The sequence below is a fragment of the Lacerta agilis genome, chromosome 14 (assembly GCF_009819535.1).
Source record: "Lacerta agilis isolate rLacAgi1 chromosome 14, rLacAgi1.pri, whole genome shotgun sequence".
Taxonomy (NCBI): Eukaryota; Metazoa; Chordata; class Lepidosauria; order Squamata; family Lacertidae; genus Lacerta; species Lacerta agilis.
The window spans coordinates 15305071-15328945 of record NC_046325.1 but is presented as its reverse complement, the minus strand read 5'-3'; the positions used below and the strand labels follow the sequence as shown (position 1 = coordinate 15328945).

At 48.3% G+C, this 23875-nt stretch overlaps 5 protein-coding genes across 5 annotated transcripts; 3 read left to right on the top strand and 2 right to left on the bottom strand.

The window, feature by feature from the left end:
• The first annotated feature begins 3378 nt into the window (after nucleotides 1-3378).
• Nucleotides 3379-3759, top strand: LOC117058316 (histone H4). The gene has a single exon (XM_033169413.1). The coding sequence runs from the start codon at nucleotides 3398-3400 to the stop codon at nucleotides 3707-3709; it is 312 nt and encodes a 103-aa protein (XP_033025304.1). The 5' UTR covers nucleotides 3379-3397; the 3' UTR covers nucleotides 3710-3759.
• Nucleotides 3760-9322: 5563 nt separating this feature from the next.
• LOC117058314 (histone H1-like) lies at nucleotides 9323-10188 on the top strand. The gene has a single exon (XM_033169411.1). It carries the CDS (start codon nucleotides 9389-9391, stop codon nucleotides 10076-10078), a length of 690 nt encoding a protein of 229 aa, XP_033025302.1. The 5' UTR covers nucleotides 9323-9388; the 3' UTR covers nucleotides 10079-10188.
• Nucleotides 10189-11383: 1195 nt separating this feature from the next.
• On the bottom strand, nucleotides 11384-11875 carry LOC117058315 (histone H3). Its single transcript, XM_033169412.1, has one exon. It carries the CDS (start codon nucleotides 11839-11841, stop codon nucleotides 11431-11433), a length of 411 nt encoding a protein of 136 aa, XP_033025303.1. The 5' UTR covers nucleotides 11842-11875; the 3' UTR covers nucleotides 11384-11430.
• Nucleotides 11876-12889: 1014 nt separating this feature from the next.
• Nucleotides 12890-20183, top strand: LOC117057527 (histone H3-like). The gene is made up of 2 exons (XM_033168377.1): nucleotides 12890-13208; nucleotides 19662-20183. The coding sequence occupies exons 1-2, from the start codon at nucleotides 12899-12901 to the stop codon at nucleotides 20147-20149; spliced, it is 798 nt and encodes a 265-aa protein (XP_033024268.1). The 5' UTR covers nucleotides 12890-12898; the 3' UTR covers nucleotides 20150-20183.
• Nucleotides 20184-21489: 1306 nt separating this feature from the next.
• On the bottom strand, nucleotides 21490-22284 carry LOC117058464 (histone H1-like). Its single transcript, XM_033169644.1, has one exon. It carries the CDS (start codon nucleotides 22216-22218, stop codon nucleotides 21529-21531), a length of 690 nt encoding a protein of 229 aa, XP_033025535.1. The 5' UTR covers nucleotides 22219-22284; the 3' UTR covers nucleotides 21490-21528.
• Nucleotides 22285-23875: the final 1591 nt, after the last annotated feature.

The window sequence follows — 23875 nt, the reverse complement described above, 5'->3', positions numbered from 1 at the left end:
CAGGTTGCAGACCCCCGGACTAAAGGTAGCCTTGCCGAGGCCTAACTCCACCAAAGTTGCGATGAAATGCTGCGGGGGAGGCAAAACCTGCCAATGCAGGGAAATTCCTTCCCGGTCCTGAATACGGCAACCATCTACGACCACAGCAGTGCCCGCTGACCTGCAACGCAAGAAGTTAACCTGAAAACAAAAGAATTATTGACTTGATGACCGCGACCTACCACAGCAACTATAAAGAGAAAGTTGAGTTAATTAGAGGGAGGGGGGTGGGTGAACCTGTGGAAAAGAAACCGAAAAGGGGGAAATCTGGGCGGCTCTGCCGCTTTTACCTGGCCCTTGACCCCGCCCCCGGCCTCTGTCCTTTTGTCCATCCTGGCCGGAGGCTGGCCAAGGGCAGACCTGAGCCAGGGGGAGTGGAACCTGACCAGGTGATCCTGCCCGGTGCCGCAAACACCGCCCACCTGGGAAGGGAGGGCGGGAATTGTGATGTTTCATATTTTTTGTTGGTAATTTTTCATCTGTGTAGTATGATTTTGTATGGCTCAGGACATTTTGTCCTGCCTCGTGTGACAGTTTAAAACACAGCTCAAAGAGGAATCCTTGCAGATCCAGCAACAACATGCCTTGCAGGCATCCAAGTGAAGAGAGATCCTATCTCTTTGTTAGCAAAGGCTGCCCTTCTTTATCACATAGGATTCTGCTTTCAGGAATGCTGCTGAGAAAGGAACCTCATTGCCACCAGGTCAATGGCGAAATGGCCCCTTTCCCTCTCTTGATTTTTCTCCTTATTGGCAGTTCTACTACAGGACCTACTCTTTCTCTGACAAGCAGCACAGAATGAATTATGGGGCCTGTTGCTACAGCAGAGGTTTTCAACCTTTTTGAGTCCACGGCTCCCTTGACCAACTAGTCGTACCTTGGAAGTTGATAGAATCTGTTCCAGAAATCCGTTCGACTTCCAAAATGTTCGGAAACCAAAGTGCGGCTTCTGATTTGGTTCAGGAGCCAAAACGTCTGAGTACCAAGGCGTCCGAGATCCACGGTACGACTGTACATTCTTTCTGCAGCACCCAAGGAGCCCTTTGCCTGCAGAGCCGGCAGCCCCTCACCCCATTTCATACACACTCCCTTGTTGTGTGTTCCCTCAGCTTCCTCTCCTCTCTCTCACCTTGTGAGTCCTCCAGGCAGCTGCTATTGCTGCCCCTGGTCTCCGAGCTGCCCCCCTGCCCCAAAGAGAGGTGCCTCCTCACACTGCCCCACAAGGGCATAGAATGCACCCCCTGGCCAGCCCCAGAGGCACCATTTGCCTGGGAAGCTTGTAGCCAGGGCTGCTGCAACAGCTGTGCAAGCCTTTGGGAGGCTGAGAGCAAGAGGGCTTCAGAGGAAGGGAGGAATGAGGGACAGAGGCCAGTGTTGCCCGCGGCACCCCTGACCATCATTCAAGGCACCCCAGGGTGCCACGGCACACTGGTTGAAAACCACTGCACTACAGATATCAGGAAATAGGAATGTAATACACAATGTTCCTTTTTAGAGGGTGCTGACATGAGTCAGGGACTCCCTGATACAGTATATTTAGGAGCCAGGCTCAGAACTCTCTGGTGGGGAAAGAGAATGCACCATTTTGGAAGACATCTGAAACATGTCAGGGAACTGGATGTGAAAGGCTACATTGAAGAAAGAACTGCAAGTGTTTGGGGAAGTATGATTATGGGGTACTGGATGTTTCGAAGAAGAGCCATGGGGACTATGAATTGAAAACTTCTTCAGCAGGGGGCTGGTCCACTGTCCCTCAGACCTTGTGGGGGGCTGGACTATATTTTTTTTGGGGGGGTGAACGAATTCCTATGCCCCACAAATAACCCAGAGATGCATTTTAAATAAAATGGCACATTCTACTCATGTAAAAACACGCTGATTCCAGGGACCATCCACGGGCTGGATTTAGAAGGTGACTGGGCCGGATCTGGCCCCCGGAGCCTTAGTTTGCCTACCCATGCTCTAGAATGTTCTGCCCCAAGCAGCCAGCATGGCCAATGGTAGGGAATGCCAGGAGCTGTGGTCCAAAATATCTGGAATGGAAACTAGGCTGACCAAAAAAAAGCGGTGAAAGCCCTTCGGGTGGGAAAAATAACTTGCAAATATGTAGAAGGTAACAAATTTGCATCCAATAATATATTAAACCACCAGCAGCAATCAGGATTGTGCAACGACACACCAAACCGAGTAAGGGAGGCTAGTGTGAGCGAATAGGCTTGGGAACAGCTGATGAAACGTAGACTAAAATGGCGACTGGGGAACCGCTCCCCTTTGTTAAAGGAGGGCGGTTATACTAGTCTGCCTGGAAGGAAGGGCACAGACAAAATGAATTACGCCGAAGAAACGGGTTCTAATCCCGCGTCCTGATGTGATTGGCCATCAGGATTTCTCGGCTTCTCCTCCGAATGATCACAGCGCGGGGAGTTTAATATTAAATTAATCTTCACGTGAAATGGGAGAGGCACTGCTGAGAGCCAGCCACCGTCCGCTAACACTCTCCCGTATATGTTTCCCGCGGTCGCTTCTTTTGTTAGATAAGGTTATTTATTTATTTATTTTTTAAAACCACTTTATCCGCTCCTCCCCTTAAGCAAAACGAATTGCTAGTTTTAGAAACACACAGGAGACCATAGGTGCCGACTCCCTGGGTATCCCAAGCACCCACAAAATTCCCCATGAAGGGGCCCAGACACAAATTCCGGCGCCAAGGCAATGCACGCTGCATGGCACCCACGGCCCCGGGCACCCAAGCTAGCAATCCTGCAGGAGGCTCATTTCGAATGGAAAGTTTCTGTTTCAGGATCGCTCCCCCGCAAAAACCCCGGCGCCCCCCCCCGGACTGTTCCGGGCTGGAGCTTCGTTGCCGCGTTAGCAGGTATGTATGTCAGACGCGTGGGAGAATTAAGCCACGTAGTTTATTGGAGTTTCCAGGCCAAAGACGAGAAGGGAGGCTCCTCTATCTCTAAGCTGCAATCCTTACCTGACTGTAGTGTAAACCCCATTGAACACATACCGTGCAAGTGAGCTGTTAAGAAGCACACTGGAGGCCGCATTCGCCCCATTCATTGAGCTGAGCGACACACTTGGAACGTAAGCCCGCAATAACCAAGCACGAATAAGTCTTTCCCCTGGCTCGAGCTCTGATTGGATAATTCTCCACGAGCTCTGATTGGACAGCCTCCATGGTTCTATTGATTGGTTACTGAGAATTCAATGCCGTTTCCACATTCTGTGAATAAGTGGGAGGCGGAGCCTATATAATTCTCGTGCAGGTTTCCACTCTGGTCTACACCCAGGGTATAAAAGTGCAAGCAGCTTCCCTTTCGCGGTTCAGTTTGGTTTCTGCTCTGCTGAGAAGATGTCTGGACGTGGAAAGGGAGGGAAAGGCTTGGGAAAGGGCGGCGCCAAGCGTCACCGCAAAGTGCTTCGGGATAACATCCAGGGCATCACCAAGCCTGCTATCCGCCGCTTGGCTCGCCGCGGAGGCGTGAAGCGTATTTCTGGCTTGATCTACGAAGAGACCCGAGGCGTCCTGAAAGTCTTTCTGGAGAACGTGATTCGCGATGCTGTGACCTACACCGAGCACGCCAAGAGGAAGACCGTGACTGCCATGGACGTCGTCTACGCTCTGAAGCGCCAGGGCCGTACTCTCTACGGTTTTGGTGGCTAAGGGGGCTTCTTCGTCCTTGGAAACTTAACAAAACAAAACAAGAAACCCAAAGGCCCTTTTCAGGGCCACCCACTTTTTCTTAAAAAGTGCTGAGCCACCTAATCTATGGTCTTGATACAGTGCATGTGGAAATAAATCCTTGTTACTTTGTTACCTTCATTATCGTTTCATAGGTAAATGAAAAGGATTTCTCTGATAAAAGTGAGCCTCCTGAGTGTTTCAGCCGCCATGGGATTGACTTCCTTTATTATAAAGAGTAACGTTAAACCGTTTCTATAAAAATTGCTAGGTTTAACCTTACCGCTTTGTTTGCTACCTGCGAGTGATTTGTGCAATTTAACTCGCAATTCCACTCTCGAGCGCCCTCTGAGAGTTAAAGCGGTCGCCATTTTCTTTCAGAAAAAATATTTGGTGCTTTTGCGCTGCTTGGGGAATAGCCTTCCCTTCTTTCGTGGATTTTTTCCCTGGTTCTTCCTAAGCGCACTCTCCCATCTTCAGCTCTGCTTAAACCTACTATTAAATGATAAAGAACGTGAGTTCTGAATGCTGCACTGGTTTCCGCCATGCTGACCCGAGAACAAAGAAAAGCAGATCGAGGTGGAAGGGCGTGGTTTAATTCCCCGCCACAACGACTCGGCGGCGCGGGAAATTCAAAATCTCGCATGAGTTAAAACAATGGGGTTTCTGCAATGAGTGTAAACTGCCACATGATGGCAGCAAAAATTGCAATAAGCTCGTTTGCTTAAAAAAACAAAAAAACAAACAAAAAACCACCACAGAAAGAACCCAACCACCACCAAGAACGAAAAGGGCTAAAGATGTTATGTAATAAAACTACTAGCCCTGATCAGAGGCAGTAATGCCAGTTGCTGGAAACTGCAGGGAGAGGGGAGTTCTGTTGTGCTGAACTAGGTAACCCATTCGTCTGCTCTTATGTTCTTAAAACTGGAACACAGACAGCTTGATTAACTAACTAGCATCAATATATTCTTCCCAGGCTGTGTGTTGGTGATTCTAAATTCATGAAACACCCCTTTTAAAAACAAACAAACAAACTAGATATTGTGTGTTCTTTTTAAAGTAGTAGTTTGTTGGATGTCTTATATCATGGCCCCTTTGTTATAAAGGTTCTATATTTGTTATAAAGGTATATATTTGTGTTGTGTGTGTGGTGTCCACTGTGCACTGTAGAGCCATGCTGACCCGGAAAAGCTGATCCTGAGAGTTGGGGGATGTTCCAGAGTAATTTGGGATATGGCAAAGAGGGACCGCAGAGGGGGTCAGCCAAAATTGGGTGCCCTGCCATGTATTGACCGAGAAGTGTTTCCACTTGTCCAAGTGGATGTAATTCATCAGCTACATATTAATTTCTCTTTCCTCACAAGAGCCTAATGAGATGAACAAGCTCCAGTGCACAGCCAAGTAAATGGGGTTTTTTTGGGGGGGGGGCTAAAGATAGCCTTGCGTTATCTTAAAGACTTTTCACATGACCTATCGCTCTCCTACCCTCCTATCCCTAGAATGATGTGGTGGGGAAGCCCTGCTATCCCCTCCTTCTGGAGGTATCACTTGCTACTTGTTTCTATGGCAACATAGTCGTACAGTGGTACCTTGGTTCTCAAACTTAATCTGTTCCAGAAGTCCATTCCAAAACCAATAAAGCATTGCAAAACAGCTTTCCCATAGAAAGTATTACAAAACAGCTCAATCCATTCCAGACATTTAAAAACAACCAATAAAACAGCAATTTAACATGAATTTTACTATCTAATGAGACCTTTGATCCATAAAGTGAAAGCAATAATCAATGTACTTTGCTATAAAATAAATAAGACAGTATTGTAGATGATGATAAAAAAAATTTTTGCCTGCACTGATGATAGCCATTGTTTGGATCTTTTATCCATTTCCCCAGTCACACAGTCAATCAGTAGCTGAACTGGGTTCCACACCGTCACAAAAACAAATTAACTGAATAAGCCTCAAAAACAAAAATGCAAAATAAATAGCAAAAACAAAAGTGCCAAACCTGATCCATTCTGGAAGTCCGTTTGACTTCCAAAATGGTCAAAAACCAAGGCACAGCTTCTGATTGGTGCAAGTGCCCCGGAAACAATAGCTGACAGCTGCATCAGACGTTCGCCTTCTGAAAAAATTCAAAAACTGGAACACTTACTTCTGGGTTTTCAGCATTTGGGAACCAAGCATTTGAGTACCAAGGTGTTTGAGAACCAAGGTACCACTGTACTTGACTAAATCTTTAGATATGCAAAAAAAGGAGTGCTTAAAAGACTTAAAAGGACTAGGCTGATTGCCTTCTGCTACAGAATCCGACCCCACAAATACAAAACTGCATGCTTGGAGGAGACTCAAATATACCATCTCAAATTGTTATATGGAATCTTCAGGTATCTTGGTGTAATTATATCAAAGGAAGGTACTCTGCCAAAGAAATATAGGGAATCTTCATAAAAAGACCACAGAAGAGCTCTGCTCTTGGAAGCATTTAAATTTAAATTGGTTAGGCCAAATTGCAGCAGTAAAGATGTGAATGCTTCCTAAATTTCTATTTTTCTTTCTGAAGCTGCCCATACGTATCCCTCGTCCTCAATTGGATTGATGGCAACATTTGATTATTAATATTTTTATTTCAGGAGGTAAAAGAAGCAGGATGAACTGTCTAACCCTAAATCGACCGAGAACTAAGGGAGCCTTTGGTGCCCCAAATCTTAAACTGTATTATGAGGTTTAGCAATTAAAATTGTTGACACATGTGATTAATATCTCAGCTTTAAATCTATCAGTCAAAATGGAAATTGGAATCCTCACAGCCCTCTTTTAATGCCTTATCTTTCCTGAAAACATCATGGGCTCACATTAGCAAAGTAAGTAATCTGCTTCTACAGCTGACCTTCTGAATATGGTGCGAACGGCAGTTGCACTTAGCTCATTTGCCATCACCTTTTAACTCCTACTTTGGATCAACTGGGCTTTGCTTTGATGATAAGTATCACCAGTTCCTATTGTGCAAAGGGGAATCCATAAAATGAAAAGAGATTTTGCCCAAAGGTTGACCCACTGCAGAAAATTTGCTTAAGGAAAAAATGAAATATGTCTCCCTATATGAGTTTCCAACTCAAGTATGTTCATACTCCACTAAGGAGAAGTGGTCCGTTCCTTGACTTTTTTGGAATCCTTTTGTTCGCATACAGTCTCCAGTTGAAGTGGCCAACCTTCAAATATATACAAATTTCTACTCAATATAGAATGTGGCTCATCCCATGGACTGAGACTAGTTTGGGAAAGCAACCGAGGTATTTGGATAGAGGAATATGACTGGGAAATGTTGCTGTCCAGAGCCCCATTAAAAACCATATCTGCAAATATACAAGAAGCCACTCTAAAAAGGCTATTGAGATGGCGATGGACTCCCCTCTGTTTATCTAAAATCAGAAAAAGGAACACTACCTCATATGTGGTGGAATTGCTTCATCAGGCACTCATGGCTTCACCCAAAGAATTGTGGGAACTGTGGTTCACCGTCACAGGGCTACAGCTCCAAACGCTCTAAACAAACTACAGTTCCCAGATTCTTTGCAGGGAGCCATGTGCATTACGGTAAATGTTTTGCGTGTGTGCAGCCTAAAAAAACCCCACAAACTGAGCAGCTCAGGATACTTGTATCTGGCATCAGAATGTGTCACGTCCAGACAGAAAGTGTGACCTAATTGTGATATCAATGAAAAGTCCCTCGGTTGATTTATATATAGACACTCCTTGCAAAATCAAGCCCTGGTCCACTCATTGGCAGAAATCACAGCAAACAGCAAACAGCAGCTGATACCTAGTCCACTGAAAACTAACCAGTGGTCTGCAGGGGCATCACATTCCTTTGCTTTATATGACTTGAGAACTTTGAGATGCAGAAAATGTATGAGCATCCATCACCAGTGCAGTCCTATATATGTTTAGGTAAAGGTAAAGGGACCCCTGACCATCAGGTCCAGTCGTGTCCGACTCTGGGGTTGCAGCGCTCATCTCGCTCTATAGGCCGAGGGAGCAGGCGTTTGTCCGCAGACAGCTTCCGGGTCATATGGCCAGCATGACAAAGCCGCTTCTGGCGAACCAGAGCAGCGCACACCGTTTACCTTCCCGCCGGAGCGGTCCCTATTTATCTACCGTATATTGCGGCATATAAGACGACTGGGCGTATAAGACGACCCCCAACTTTTCCAGTTAAAATATAGAGTTTGATATATACTCAACCACAGATTTTCCACCCGGTGTATAAGACGACCCCCAACTTTTGAGAAGATTTTCCTGGATTAAAAAGTAGTCTTATACGCCAGAATATACTGTACTTGCACTTTGACGTGCTTTCGAACTGCTAGGTGGGCAGGAGCTGGGACCGAGCAACGGGAGCTCACCCAGTGCCAGGGATTCGAACCGCTGACCTTCTGATCAGCAAGCCCTAGACTCTGTGGTTTAACCCACAGAGCATCAATTCAGGTTGCACCCAATGGGCTTCTTGAAGTATGATGGCAACTTTATAAATTTATAAAGTTATAAGGGGAGAACTGAAACTGACTCCTTCCAGCCATTTCAGATTGTTCTGCCATTGTTATACTCTGATTTCAAGAGGATTGTTTGTATTCTAGCCACTGAGTTCTGTGAAATCAACACCTCCATCCTCCTCCAGTGCCCTTTGATCAGGATACGCTCTATTCGCATTTAATAAATTGCTATTGCAATTTCCCAATTACATACCTGGGTCAGAAATCAGGCTGTCTCATTGCAACCACGTCATATACAAATGAAACTTTGCAGAAAGGAATGAAAACAAGGCAAAAGATACTTTCCAGAAGGTGAGCCCAGAGGCTTAGACACTTGAAAACCTCCAGCACCCATTAGTGTGGCAGGGAGAATGCTAGCGCCATAAAATGCCATGGGTGGTTTCAGAACTATATGTTAGGATCAATATATATTGTCAGCCCACGAAAAGGAGTGAGATAATTTAAAATAATTAAATAAATATTTTTCTACGCCCTAAAACTGAAGGCCTTTCTGTGCGAGGCAACATCTCTCTGGGCCCAAAGTGAATGAATGAATGTGTTACTTGGCACAGCTCGAAGCGCTTTTGCGCGCAAACGGCCACTCCCGAGACGCCGGGTCCCCCACCAGCGGGGCGCGGACCCCCCCGAGATTGGCCCGGCGCGTTTATCCGGCCCCCGATCGCCACGAGAAGTTTTTAATTTAGCCGAAAAAGGCCAAGATTTGCAGGCGCCAGGCGCGCCGAGCGGGACTCGGCCGCGCTTCTGCCTGCTTTTGCCTGGCGCGCCGCCTCCCCGGGAGCCGAGGCGGCCGGGCTCGGAGAGAGAGGCTCCCCCGGGTCCGTTTCGCCCGGGGCCCGGCGCGCTGCGAGGCGGGGACGCGGCGATTTGGGCCGGTTTGTGGCACTCAAGAAACACAAAGTTGCAGCGCGGACAGGAGCCATTTCTGGCTGCGGAGGAGAGCGCGGGGTCTGCGAGCGCACCAATCAGCGCGCAGCTCCGCCCCTATAAATAGCAGGCAGCTCCGGGGCTGCACTCCAGACTTTACTTTTCGGTTCCGAGAGGTTCTATCCCGCCGCCTCCTTCAGCATCAGCGGAAAGCCGTCGAGAGCAGCCAGAGAGCATCATCATGTCGGAGACGGCTCCCGAAGCACCCGTGGCCGCGGCGCCCGCCGCCAAAGCGCCGGCCAAGAAAGCCAAGAAGCCCGCGGGAGCCGCCAAGCCGCGCAAGGCGTCGGGCCCCAGCGTGACGGAGCTGCTGACCAAGGCGGTGGCCGCGTCCAAGGAGCGCAACGGGGTGTCCCTGGCGGCGCTCAAGAAGGCGCTGGCGGCCGCCGGCTACGACGTGGACAAGAACAACAGCCGCATCAAGCTGGGCCTCAAGAGCCTCGTCACCAAAGGCACCTTGGTGCAGACCAAAGGCACGGGCGCCTCGGGCTCCTTCAAGCTCAACAAGAAGCAGCTGCACGACACCGCCAAGGACAAGGCGGCCACGGGGGCCAAGAAGAAGCCGGCGGCCGCCGCCGGCCGCACCAAGAAGGCGGCGCCCAAGAAGACCGCCTCCGGCTCCGCCAAGAAGCCCAAGAAGCCAGCCGCCAAGAAGAGCCCCAAGAAGGCGGTCGCGGCCAAGAAGCCGGCGGCGGGCGCCAAGAAAGCGGCCAAGAGCCCCGCCAAGAAGGCCAAGCCCGCCAAGCCCAAGAAGGCGGCGCCCAAGAGCCCCGCCAAGGCAAAGGCCGTCAAGGCCAAGCCCAAAGCCAAGCCCAAGACGCCCAAGGCCAGAGTGGCCAAGCCCAAGAAGGCGGCGCCCAAGAAGAAGTGAAGAGGCTCGGCCGCCAAGAGCCAGCCCGCCCGCCCGCCAGCAGCCCTGCCATCCCAAAGGCTCTTTTAAGAGCCACCCACTTTCTCACCCGGAAAGAGCTGACTTGCGCACCACAGTTTCCCCCCGTACTTTGAAAGTCACACACCGTGTCCTCGCCCGCACCGATTTTTAATAAAAATACAGTAAAATAAAGGGACGCTGCAATCCCTGGGCGCACTTGCTCCCTAGTCTGCATGGTGATGGCCGCTTGGCTGCAGCTGTGCCCACGGTTGGTTCAGTGCTTCGCCTCCTTAGCAGTATGGTTTCGGGTACTTGGTTTTACAGACAAAACAAAATAAAATATAAAAATTCCTTCCAGTAGCACCTTAGAGACCAACTAAGTTTGTTCTTGGTATGAGCTTTCGTGTGCATGCACACTTCTTCAGATACACTGAAACAGAAGTCACCGGGGTGTAGACACACAATTTCCCGCTCTGTGTTTCCCACTCCTTTTAAAACAGCGATTATTGGGGGCGTTGGGCGGTGTGGCGAGCGTCCGTGATAGGTCTTGGGACCAACGTATGGAGTCGTGCTTAAACAGTAGCAACTCTACTTAGAATCATAAGAGTTGGAAGAGACCACAAGGGCCATCCAGTCCAACCCCCTGCCAAGCAGGAGACACCATCAAAGCATTCCTGACAGATGGCTGTCAAGCCTCCGCTTAAAGACCTCCAAAGAAGGTATCTGAAGAAGTGTGCATGCACACGTAAGCTCATACCAGGAACAAACTCAGTTGGTTTCTAAGGTGCTACTGGAAAGAATTTTTGATTTTGTTTCTTCTCCAAAGAAGGAGACTCCACCACACTCCTTGGCAGCAAATTCCACTGTCGAACAGCCCTTACTGTCAGGAAGTTCTTCCTAATGTTTAGGTGGAATCTTCTTTCTTGTACTGTAGTTTGAATCCATTGCTCCATGTCTGCTTCTCTGGAGCAGCAGAAAACAACCTTTCTCCCTCCTCTATATGACATCCTTTTATATATTTGAACATGGCTACCATATCCCCCTTAACCTTCTCTTCTCCAGGCTAAACATACCCAGCTCCCTAAGCCGTTCCTCATAAGGCGTCGTTTCCAGGCCTTTGGCCATTTTGGTTGCCCTCCTCTGAGCACGTTCCAGCTTGTCAGTATCCTTCTTGAACTGTGGTGCCCAGAACTGGACACAGTATTCCAAGTGAGGTCTGACCACTACTTGGGTTCATAGAAACAGAAGCGAGTCCCAGCTCTTCCGGAGGAGAATGTGGTGGCTCTCAAAAGAGCCTTTGGGGTAATGAGATGCAAGGGGGTGCGGGGGGCTACGAGGTAGCAGGTGCTGCCTTACGCTCTTTCCCCGCGGATGCGCCGGGCGAGCTGGATGTCTTTGGGCATGATGGTGACGCGCTTGGCGTGGATGGCGCACAGGTTCGTGTCTTCGAACAGACCCACCAGGTAAGCCTCGCTCGCCTCCTGCAGAGCCATCACCGCAGAGCTCTGGAACCGAAGGTCGGTCTTGAAATCCTGCGCGATCTCGCGCACCAGCCGCTGGAAGGGCAGCTTGCGGATCAGAAGCTCCGTAGACTTCTGGTAGCGGCGGATCTCGCGCAGCGCCACCGTGCCCGGACGGTAGCGGTGAGGCTTCTTCACGCCTCCGGTGGCCGGAGCGCTTTTACGCGCAGCCTTCGTGGCCAGCTGCTTGCGCGGCGCTTTGCCACCGGTGGACTTGCGGGCAGTCTGCTTTGTCCGAGCCATTCTCTCGCCAGCACCAAATAAACAGGATAAAGCAACACAGGTCTAAGATTGAAATGAATGTGCAAAGAGATCGCGGATATTTATAGCAACCTCCTCTTGACCTGATTGGTTGAAAGACCCATGATACATATTTTTCAAGTTGCCGGGCTACACCATGATTGGACAAAAGCTGCTCCTCTTCTATTCGTCAGAGCTTTTCCGTCATGCATTCTCATTGGAGCTAATGATACTTGCTTTCCATGATCTCGTTTCTGTAGCGAAAAAGCACCAGAAGATTGAGCGGCGCTGAGCTTTCTGTAACTTATAACACTTAGGGAAACAGGTCGTGAGATCCACATAATGTATCTTTTTTAAGCGAGGCTTCCTCGGACTGCTGTGGTGGTGAATATTAATTAAAGAGGGGCTCTGTGTGGTTTCACCTAGTTAGGAAAGAACGATTAAGGAACATTCGAACATTTGGGCATCCGTGTGTCTCGACAGAGGAGTGCGCCTCCGGCGTCGGATGTTACACTGAAGTTAGCTTTGGCCGGGAAACGAAAGCAGTTAATACTAGAACGGCATTTTAATAAAGCATTTCCTCGACTCGGCTATCATTTAAAGCGGGCAATTAAAGTGGCAGCAACCTATTTCTTGCCTCGCCACTTCAGTCTCCCTATTGCTCCTGGAGCTGATACCCACTTACCGGGTGGTACGGTAAAAATTGTCCCTTTTAAATGCAAAATGCACAAGCCATGAATGGAACAATTTTTCTGTATGAATTGCACATAATTTCGCCTGCTAAATACATATTTTACTGAGGTTCCAAGCATACCCAAATAGCGTGAAATAAGAGAGAAATCTGATTGGTCAGATTCAAACCCTCGCGGCTTGATTGGTGAAGAAGCCGAGCTACTATGACGAGTACGCTGACGGAAGAGGGGCGTGGCGAAGTCAGAACACGCCCCCTTTGTGAGGGTTTCACTCAGGTCGGGCTCAGTGCTATATATACCCGTGCCGCTGTTCCCGCAGCATCGTTCCTTTTTTCTTCGTCTAAAGGAGAGAGATTAGCTGAGCAGAGATGTCTGGTCGAGGAAAAGGTGGCAAGGGCCTTGGAAAGGGGGGAGCCAAGCGTCACCGCAAAGTGCTTCGCGATAACATCCAGGGCATCACCAAGCCTGCTATCCGCCGCTTGGCTCGCCGCGGAGGCGTGAAGCGTATTTCTGGCTTGATCTACGAAGAGACCCGAGGCGTCCTGAAAGTCTTTCTGGAGAACGTGATTCGCGATGCTGTGACCTACACCGAGCACGCCAAGAGGAAGACCGTGACTGCCATGGACGTCGTCTACGCTCTGAAGCGCCAGGGCCGTACTCTCTACGGTTTTGGTGGCTAAACTTTTCAAAACCCTTCATATACTTAAGAACCCAAAAGGCCCTTATAAGGGCCACCCACGCTTTCATAAAAAGAGCTGCGCTCGCTTGGGTCTTAAAAAAAGCAACGTTGTGATAAAATTCATGTGTTGCGATTTTTTGGTAGCAATGTAGCTTTGTGCTTGTAGAGTGAGGTTGCCTAAGGAAACGTGATTACAGTTTAGGAACTTGGCCCAATTTCCAGCTTTTGTTATTTTCTTGTCACATTTGCGCTACTTTTGTAACGACCGACTGGGGTTTACTCTTAAAACAAAGTAGCGGGGAGCTTGGGAACTTGCTATTTTCTGGGTTAATTAAATAAAATCCCCACTCTCGGTTTCCCGCCTTGCTTTGTTTAATTTTAGGCCCTATGTATAATGCTAATAAAGGTATCTGAAGAAGTTGCATGCACACGAAAGCTCATACCAAGAACAAACTTAGTTGGTCTCTAAGGTGCTACTAGAAGGAATTTTTTTATTTTTTTTATTTTGGCTAATAAAGGAGTAATGCTGGTCGCCATTTCCTTTCTCAAGGCTGTTTTTGTAACAGATCTCGCAGCTGCTTTCCCCCAAGACCTTGTTGTTGTTGTTCAGTCGTTCAGTCGTGTCCGACTCTTCGTGACCCCATGGACCAGAGTACGCCAGGCACGCCTATCCTTCACTGCCTCTCGCAGTTTGGCCAAACTCATGTTAGTAGCTTCAAGAACACTGTCCAACCATCTCATCCTCTGTCGTCCCCTTCTCCTTGTGCCCTCCATCTTTCCCAACATCAGGGTCTTTTCTAGGGATTCTTCTCTTCTCATGAGGTGGCCAAAGTACTGGAGCCTCAACTTCAGGATCTGTCCTTCTAGTGAGTACTCAGGGCTGATTTCTTTGAGAATGGATAGGTTTGATCTTCTTGCAGTCCACGGGACTCTCAAGAGTCTCCTCCAGCACCATAATTCAAAAGCATCAATTCTACGGCGATCAGCCTTCTTTATGGTCCAGCTCTCACTTCCGTACATTACTACTGGGAAAACCATAGCTTTAACTATACGGACTTTTGTCGGCAAGGTGATGTCTTTGCTTTTTAAGATGCTGTCTAGGTTTATCATTGCTTTTCTCCCAAGAAGCAGGCGTCTTCTGATTTCGTGACTGCTGTCACCATCTGCAGTGATCATGGAACCCAAGAAAGTGAAATCTCTCACTGCCTCCATTTCTTCCCCTTCTATTTGCCAGGAGGTGATGGGACCAGTGGCCATGATCTTAGTTTTTTTGATGTTGAGCTTCAGACCATATTTTGCGCTCTCTTCTTTCACCCTCATTAAAAGGTTCTTCAATTCTTCCTCACTTTCTGCCATCAAGGTAGTATCATCAGCATATCTGAGGTTGTTGATATTTTTTCCGGCAATCTTAATTCCGGTTGGGGATTCATCCAGTCCAGCCTTTCGCATGATGAATTCTGCATATAAGTTAAATAAGCAGGGAGACAATATACAGCCTTGTCGTACTCCTTTCCCAATTTTGAACCAATCAGTTGTTCCATATCCAGTTCTAACTGTAGCTTCTTGTCCCACATAGAGATTTCTCAGGAGGCAAATGAGGTGATCCGGCACTCCCATTTCTTTAAGAACTTGCCATAGTTTGCTGTGGTCGACACAGTCAAATGCTTTTGCATAATCAATGAAGCAGAAGTAGATGTTTTTCTGGAACTCTCTGGCTTTCTCCATAATCCAGCGCATGTTTGCAATTTGGTCTCTGGTTCCTCTGCCCCTTCGAAATCCAGCTTGCACTTCTGGGAGTTCTCGGTCCACATACTGCTTAAGCCTGCCTTGTAGAATTTTAAGCATAACCTTGCTAGCGTGTGAAATGAGTGCAATTGTGCGGTAGTTGGAGCATTCTTTGGCACTGCCCTTCTTTGGGATTGGGATGTAGACTGATCTTCTCCAATCCTCTGGCCACTGCTGAGTTTTCCAAACTTGCTGGCATATTGAGTGCAGCACCTTAACAGCATCCTCTTTTAAAATTTTAAATAGTTCAGCTGGAATATCATCACTTCCACTGGCCTTGTTGTTAGCAAGGCTTTCTAAGGCCCATTTGACTTCACTCTCCAGGATGTCTGGCTCAAGGTCAGCAACCACATTTCCTGGGGTGTATGAGACCTCCATATCTTTCTGGTATAATTCCTCTGTGTATTCTTGCCACCTCTTCTTGATGTCTTCTGCTTCTGTTAGGTCCTTTCCACTTTTGTCCTTAATTGTGGTAATCTTTGTACGAAATGTTCCTTTCATATCTCCAATTTTCTTGAATAAATCTCTGGTTTTTCCCATTCTGTTATTTTCCTCTATTTCTTTGCATTGCTCGTTTAGAAAGGCCCTCTTGTCTCTCCTTGCTATTCTTTGGAAATCTGCATTCAATTTCCTGTATCTTTCACCATCTCCTTCGCATTTTGCTTGTCTTCTCTCCCCCGCTATTTGTAAGGCCTCATTGGTCAGCCACTTTGCTTTCTTGCATTTCTTTTTCATTGGGATGGTTTTCGTTGCTGTCTCCTGTATAATGTTACGAGCCTCCATCCACAGTTCTTCAGGTACTCTATCCACCAAATCTAAATCCTTGAACCTGTTCTTCACTTCAACTGTGTATTCATAAGGAATTTGATTTAGATTGAATCTTACTGGCCCAGTGGTTTTTCCTACTTTCTTCAGTTTAAGCTGGAATTTTGCTATAAGAAGCTGATGATCTGAGCCACAGTCAGCTCCAGGTCTTGTTTTTGCTGAGTGTATAGAGCTTCTCCATCTTTGGCTGCAGAGAATATAATCAATCTGATTTCGATGTTGCCCATCTGGTGATGTCCATGTGTAGAGTCGTCTCTTGTGTTGTTGGAAAAGAGTGTTTGTGATGACCAGCTTGTTCTCTTGACAGAACTCTATTAGCCTTTGCCCTGCTTCATTTTGATCTCCAAGGCCAAACTTGCCAGTTGTTCCATAGGTTTTCTGCTTGCATCTAAAAAAGTTCTGTATCCTGCCTCGTGTGTTTCTTAACATAACACCCCTTTTTTAACGCATGATTTAATCGTCGGTTTAGCTATACTGCAAATTGGGGAGTGGGAGGAGCGTTTATCCACGAACAAAGAAAGCAGAAATTGCATAGATAAAACGCGGGATTTCCAGTAACTATCCAATTGCACAGCAACGCGGGGAATTTAGATTGGTTCCACTCAATCACGTGATTTCATTCTTATCTCCTTTTGCCCCGCCTTCCGTGCTGAGGACGCAGATGCAAAGAGTCGCTTTGTATGCTGGGCGGAGCATATAAGAAAGTCCTTTTGCTGGTCTCTTAACTCTGGAAAAAAAGTTATAAAATGTTGGGGGGGGGAAATAATGTACAGGTAGCTTGTTGGTGTCTTAGGACAGGTGAGCGGTTGCTTTTTCATGAGTACCAGTTGTTGAAATCAGACAGGCAAAGCTGTCAAGTTCATCAGAACTCTTATCAAAAAAAAATTGAAGGAGGGGATGCAGCTGGGGATGATGGGAACCAGCAGAAACACCACCCCTGTGTGCAGTAACAGTTTTTAAACAGAACAGGGATATTATGCATCCAGACAGATGGGTGGGGTAATAATAATAATAATAAATAACTAATATAATAATATAATAATAAATATCATTCAACCAGAGATGGGAATTTTGTGGCCCTCCAGATGTTGACGGACTACAACACCCATCATTCTTGTTCAGGCCATCTGGGAGAAGAGTAGAAGCCCAGCAACATCTAGAGGGCCACAAATTCCCTGTTCCTTTCGTTAGGCCATGCTCTGCATCAAAAGTTTTAAAGGCTGCACTTCCAGAACAGAAGGAGCAGAAGTGCTACACCTTCAAAAAAAAAAAAAAAAAAATTGAAGTCAGCTGTTAACACAGTTTTGTCATGCACACACATAGAAACTATTAAAGTTAGAGAGCAAAAGTAAATAGAAATACCTGTAAAGTGTATATTGATTTTAGCGGGTTACACTAGGTATATAAATATATTCCAGTGTATCTGAAGTGTGCATACACAAAAAAGCTCATACAAAGAACAAACTTAGTTGGTCTCTAAGGTGCTACTGGAAGGAATTTTGTTTGTTTGTTTGTTTTGATTATGGCAGACCAACACGGCTACCTACCTGTAACTGGAAATATACCGGTATTTCAGTTTGTGTAAAATAGTATCGGAGCTTTGCCTGTTTACTTTCACTTCAGATTCTTAGAGATAAGAGAAACAAAATGGACAAAGTACATACAGTGGTACCTCGAGTTAAGAACTTAATTCGTTCTTGAGGTCCGTTCTTAACCTGAAACTGTTCTTAACCTGAGGTACCACTTTAGCTAATGGGACCTCCCACTGCTGCCGCGCCGCCGGAGCACAATTTCTGTTCTCATCCTGAAGCAAAGTTCTTAACCCGAAGTACTATTTCTGGGTTAGCAGAGTCTGTAAGCTGAACCGTCTGTACCACTGTTTGGGACACTTTTTTGGTGATGCTAAAAATGGTCATGATTCCAAAATACATCAATGTAGGTGGGGGGAAATAAAAATTGATTAGATGTGTTTGTTGTTATTACATCAACAAGCTCTGTTCATGCGCCCAGAATAATGTCAGTGAGCATCAAGTGTGTAGAGGAAGCTACCACTGCATCCCACCAGCAAGCCCCCCACCCCTGCTTCCTGAGGATAAAATGGAGAGCAATCCATGCTTGCCACATTGAGTTCCTTGGAGGAAAGGGGGGGGGTAGACAAGGGACTAAAAATAATAATCAGTGGTGACAGGGGCTGATGGAACACAATCATTCATTTGGGGTCTGGGGTAGGGAACAGGTTTATTCATAGCTGTCAACCCTCCCTGCTGCTTCCCAATGCTATAATAAGGGAATTTCCCGCAAAAAAGGGGAAAGGTTGACAGCTATGGTATATGCCTGTGAAAATCGAATTGAGTACATGAAGAAGGCAGTTCACAAAGTATAAAAGGGCAAGTCTTCCCCTCACATAGCAATGATCGGAGAGCATGGCCCAGCTGTGATTTCTAGCCCATCAACCCCAGCTGATGAAGTGACTCAACTGCAGTGGCAAAATGTTACCATAAACAGCTAAGCACACAGCAGAGTTGTAAATCACTTTTGCCACTGAGAAGGTGAGGGAGGAGTGTGCATTTGGTTAACTCATCCTCTAAAGCAGTGGGTAGCACATTTTGCTGTCAGAGGGCCACTCCCCTTTGTGGGCAGCCCACTGGGGGCCACATGCAAGGGATGGGTTGGGGCACAATTAAAAAGTGGGTGGAGCAATAGGTGTGGCTGACCTTCTAGGCTACCTTCTAGCCATGCAAGTGTCAGAAGTTCCTACAAAGGTACACACATGCACACACACTAACATGCCTCTCCCTCCATGCAAGAAAGTTGTATCCATTCCAAACAGACAAAAGCACAAAGGGGGTGGGGGTGGGGCAGGCCTAGAGACCAATGTGGCCTGGGAAGAGTCCCTAGGGTTGGTCGGGTACCTGAAGGCCTGCATCTGACCCCATGCCAGAGTAGGGGCTTATTAACTGCACATTTTAATGAACAATTTCATGGATTTTAATACATAATGTATTGCCTTATCGAATCATAGAGTTGGAAGGAACACTGAGGCTCATTTAGTTCAACCCCCTGCAATGCAGAAATATGCAGCTGTCTCTTACAGGGACAGAATCTGCAACCTTGACATTATCAGCACCCCACTCTTAGCATTGAGATGGTACTGCACCCCCCACCTTTTTTGGCTCTGCTGAAATACTAGGAACTTTAGGCTCCTCTCCAAAAAAAATCAATTCCTCCTCTTTACTACAAAATCTTTGTTACTACAGTGCATGATCTTGTTTCCCCCTCTTCCATCTCTATCTTTTGTGTTCCTTTTCTTAAAACATGGGCCTCTTTTTCTGCTGAAAGGTGAGATAAAAATCCTTTTTTGGGGGGGATATACTCTTGTCAGTTGGATATGAATTACCTTGACGATATAATAGGAATTAAATGTGAGACTGACAAGTCCTATAATCAGGGAGCAATCCTAGATCCACTTAACAACGGAGTAATTTCCATGGAGCTAGTTCTAATAAAACGAATGTTTATGCATATTGAATAACGAGGGAGAATCCGCACCGGAGGGAATTCCTCCTTGTGCTATGATTCCTCAGCACAACACAGACGAGCGCGTTCTTTCCGTGTGTATCTGTGAATCGGGATGTGACTGGGTATGGCATGTTTACTGCTAGGAAGAGAGAGGATCCTCATTCCGGAGAACAAAGACTGGGCGTGCAAGAAGGAGGATGAACCAATCAGAAAGCTTTGCCATCACTGGTCCAACCAGGGCAGAGCCCGGGATATTCAAACTTTTTCAACGGCTGCGTTGCGGACCTCAGCCAATAAGACCACGAGGATTCGGCTATAAATAGCCGCCAGCCTAGCCGCTTCCTTCATTGTTCCGAACTGCTGCAGAGAGTTCAACTTTGTTGCTGACTTCTTTGGAGAGATGGCCAGGACCAAGCAGACCGCCCGCAAGTCCACCGGTGGGAAGGCGCCTCGCAAGCAGCTGGCGACCAAAGCCGCCCGGAAGAGCGCCCCGGCCACCGGCGGAGTGAAGAAGCCTCACCGCTACCGCCCTGGGACTGTCGCTTTGCGGGAGATTCGTCGGTACCAGAAGTCCACCGAGCTGCTGATTCGCAAGCTGCCCTTCCAGCGTCTGGTGCGGGAGATCGCACAGGATTTCAAGACTGACCTGCGCTTCCAGAGCTCTGCGGTGATGGCTCTGCAGGAGGCGAGCGAGGCTTACCTGGTAGGTCTGTTCGAAGACACGAACCTGTGCGCCATCCACGCCAAGCGCGTCACCATCATGCCCAAAGACATCCAGCTTGCCAGGCGCATCCGCGGGGAAAGGGCTTAAAAAACTTCCAACTCACCTCGGCAAACTCGTAACAACCCAAAGGCTCTTTTAAGAGCCACCCACTCCTTCACCTAAAAAGAGCTGGTCGCTGCTGCAGCATTTTATCGGCATAACTACTGATCTGTATGTTACTGTCCAAAATACACAACGGCCTACCCCTGGTATGGCTTCTACTGCACTTGGTTAAGGTAAAGTGACCCCTGACCATTGTACATATCCAGTTGTTTAGTTGTGTGTCCGACTCTTTGTGACCCCATGGACCAGAGCACGCCAGGCACTCCTGTCTTCCACTGCCTCCCGCAGTTTGGTCAGACTCGTGTTGGTAGCTTTGAGAACACTGTCCAACCATCTTGTCTTCTGTCGTCCCCTTCTCCTTGTGCCCTCCATCTTTCCCAACATCAGGGTCGTTTCCAGTTCCAGGGAGTCTTCTCTTCTCGCGAGGTGGCCAAAGCATTGTAGCCTCGGCTTCAGGATCTGTCCTTCCAATGAGCACTCAGGGCTGATTTCCTTCAGAATGGATAGGATTGATCTTCCAGTTTTTAAAGTCTCATTTAAAAACCGCTTTTTTAAAATGGAAGTCATGCGCTACGATTTCAAGCTCTGGTGTGGAGTACCCCATGCATGAACATTTGAGGAAGGACATAAAAAGTGAAAAGATGGAGGGGGGGGAATGGGCACTGGTGGGTGCATGGCGGATAAGGTTTAGCAGAATATGGCAAAGGAGGAGACCTCGCTGGAGTCTAGCACTGAATTATTGACAAGGGTGGCAGCGATTTAAGGATCTGGGAAAGAACTGTTAAGATTAGTGATGACTGGTGCAAGCGCGTACTGCAATTTCAGCGGTCATTCTTTAAAAAGGGGGGGGGGGGCGGAACAAGAAATATACCGAGCGGGAAATTGTGTACACCCCTGGAACTCGTACACCAAAATTTGTTGCACTATGGTCCCCCTCGCGAATTGTTGGCCACAAAGACTTTATTAAAATGCCCTCAATTCACGCTTAGCTAACACAGGAATAGGCACAGGAGTAATCCAGCTCAAGCAAACTACAGTACTGCCCTGTAAAACCAAGTACCCCAAACCAAGGAGGTGAAGCACTGAACCCTGTGCACAGCTGTAGCCAAGCGGCCATCACGATGCAGACTAGGGAGCAAGTGCGCCCAGGGATTGCAGCGTCCCTTTATTTTACTGCATTTTTATTAAAAATCGGTGCGGGCGGGCGAGGGGTGTGTGACTTTCAAAGTAGGGGGGAAACGTCTGGTGCGCAAGTCAGCTCTTTCCGAGTGAGAAAGTGGGTGGCTCTTAAAAGAGCCTTTGGGATGGCAGGGCTGCTGGCGGGCGGGCGGGCGGGCGGGCGGGCTCTTGGCGGCCGAGCCTCTTCACTTCTTCTTGGGCGCCGCCTTCTTGGGCTTGGCCACTCTGGCCTTGGGCGTCTTGGGCTTGGCTTTGGGCTTGGCCTTGACGGCCTTTGCCTTGGCGGGGCTCTTGGGCGCCGCCTTCTTGGGCTTGGCGGGCTTGGCCTTCTTGGCGGGGCTCTTGGCCGCTTTCTTGGCGCCCGCCGCCGGCTTCTTGGCCACGACCGCCTTCTTGGGGCTCTTCTTGGCGGCTGGCTTCTTGGGCTTCTTGGCGGAGCCGGAGGCGGTCTTCTTGGGCGCCGCCTTCTTGGTGCGGCCGGCGGCGGCCGCCGGCTTCTTCTTGGCCCCCGTGGCCGCCTTGTCCTTGGCGGTGTCGTGCAGCTGCTTCTTGTTGAGCTTGAAGGAGCCCGAGGCGCCCGTGCCTTTGGTCTGCACCAAGGTGCCTTTGGTGACGAGGCTCTTGAGGCCCAGCTTGATGCGGCTGTTGTTCTTGTCCACGTCGTAGCCGGCGGCCGCCAGCGCCTTCTTGAGCGCCGCCAGGGACACCCCGTTGCGCTCCTTGGACGCGGCCACCGCCTTGGTCAGCAGCTCCGTCACGCTGGGGCCCGACGCCTTGCGCGGCTTGGCGGCTCCCGCGGGCTTCTTGGCTTTCTTGGCCGGCGCTTTGGCGGCGGGCGCCGCGGCCACGGGTGCTTCGGGAGCCGTCTCCGACATGATGATGCTCTCTGGCTGCTCTCGACGGCTTTCCGCTGATGCTGAAGGAGGCGGCGGGATAGAACCTCTCGGAACCGAAAAGTAAAGTCTGGAGTGCAGCCCCGGAGCTGCCTGCTATTTATAGGGGCGGAGCTGCGCGCTGATTGGTGCGCTCGCAGACCCCGCGCTCTCCTCCGCAGCCAGAAATGGCTCCTGTCCGCGCTGCAACTTTGTGTTTCTTGAGTGCCACAAACCGGCCCAAATCGCCGCGTCCCCGCCTCGCAGCGCGCCGGGCCCCGGGCGAAACGGACCCGGGGGAGCCTCTCTCTCCGAGCCCGGCCGCCTCGGCTCCCGGGGAGGCGGCGCGCCAGGCAAAAGCAGGCAGAAGCGCGGCCGAGTCCCGCTCGGCGCGCCTGGCGCCTGCAAATCTTGGCCTTTTTCGGCTAAATTAAAAACTTCTCGTGGCGATCGGGGGCTGGATAAACGCGCCGGGCCAATCTCGGGGGGGTCCGCGCCCCGCTGGTGGGGGACCCGGCGTCTCGGGAGTGGCCGTTTGCGCGCAAAAGCGCTTCGAGCTGTGCCAAGTAACACATTCATTCATTCACTTTGGGCCCAGAGAGAAGTTGCCTCGCACAGAAAGGCCTTCAGTTTTAGGGCTTGGAAAATTTCTGAAACATGATTGTCCTTTCCCCTTTCCTTTCCTTTCTTGTGATTCTTAAGGCCTAGGCCCCTAAGGAACCCACAACATTTTTAAGGTGACCCCTTGGTTCCGCATAAGACACTATTGATTTAGATTGGCCTCTATTGTCTAACCCTGGAACATGAGAAATGTTTTTATTAAAAGCTGTTTTCTCTTTCAACTTACCCCCCTTCCCATATTATCACATTTTTTGCTATTTATTTTATATTTGAAAGGGGATATCATATATAATATGTTGAAGTGTAATACACATAGAGGAGGACACTAAATGGCTGTAACAGTGCCTCTGCCCATGGATGAATGGTAAATGAAGGCAGAGCATAATATTTATTCAAAACTGCAGGATTATGATGCTGCTTTTTTAAAAAAATATTTTTTTAAAAAAATCCAGAAATCAGAATACAGATAAGCTCTATCTGAAACTTTAGTTATTAAACCAACTTTAAGTTAGCCTATAATATCCTGCAAATTTGGGATTTTGTCATGCTCCATACATCTCTTGCCATTACAGTCTCATAAAGTACAGTTTAGGGCACAGTTCTCTCCAGATGTTTTTGGGTTCCCGTTCCCATCAGCCACAGCCAGAATGGTCAACCAAGGAGCATGGGAGTTGTAGTCCAGCAGCATATTGGAAGACTCCATGTTGTCTACCCCTGTTTCAGAGCAGTGTTTCGCAACCTAGGGTCTCTAGCTGTTTTTGGACTACAGTTCCCATCATTCCTGACCACTGGTCTTGCTAGCTAGGGATGGTGGGAGTTGTAGTCCAAAAACAGCTGGAGACCCAAGGTTGGGAAACACTGTTTTAGAAGACATAGGATGGATGCCATGCAGCCTAGTGACGTTTATAGGTTTTGTGACTTGGAATTAATGTTTTAATTCCCTTTCATGGTCCTCATGTAATTTTCTATCTTGAGTGGAATTAATGCATTTGCATTCCATTTCAAATAAAATTGATTTTTAAAAGTGCTGTCCTTTGCC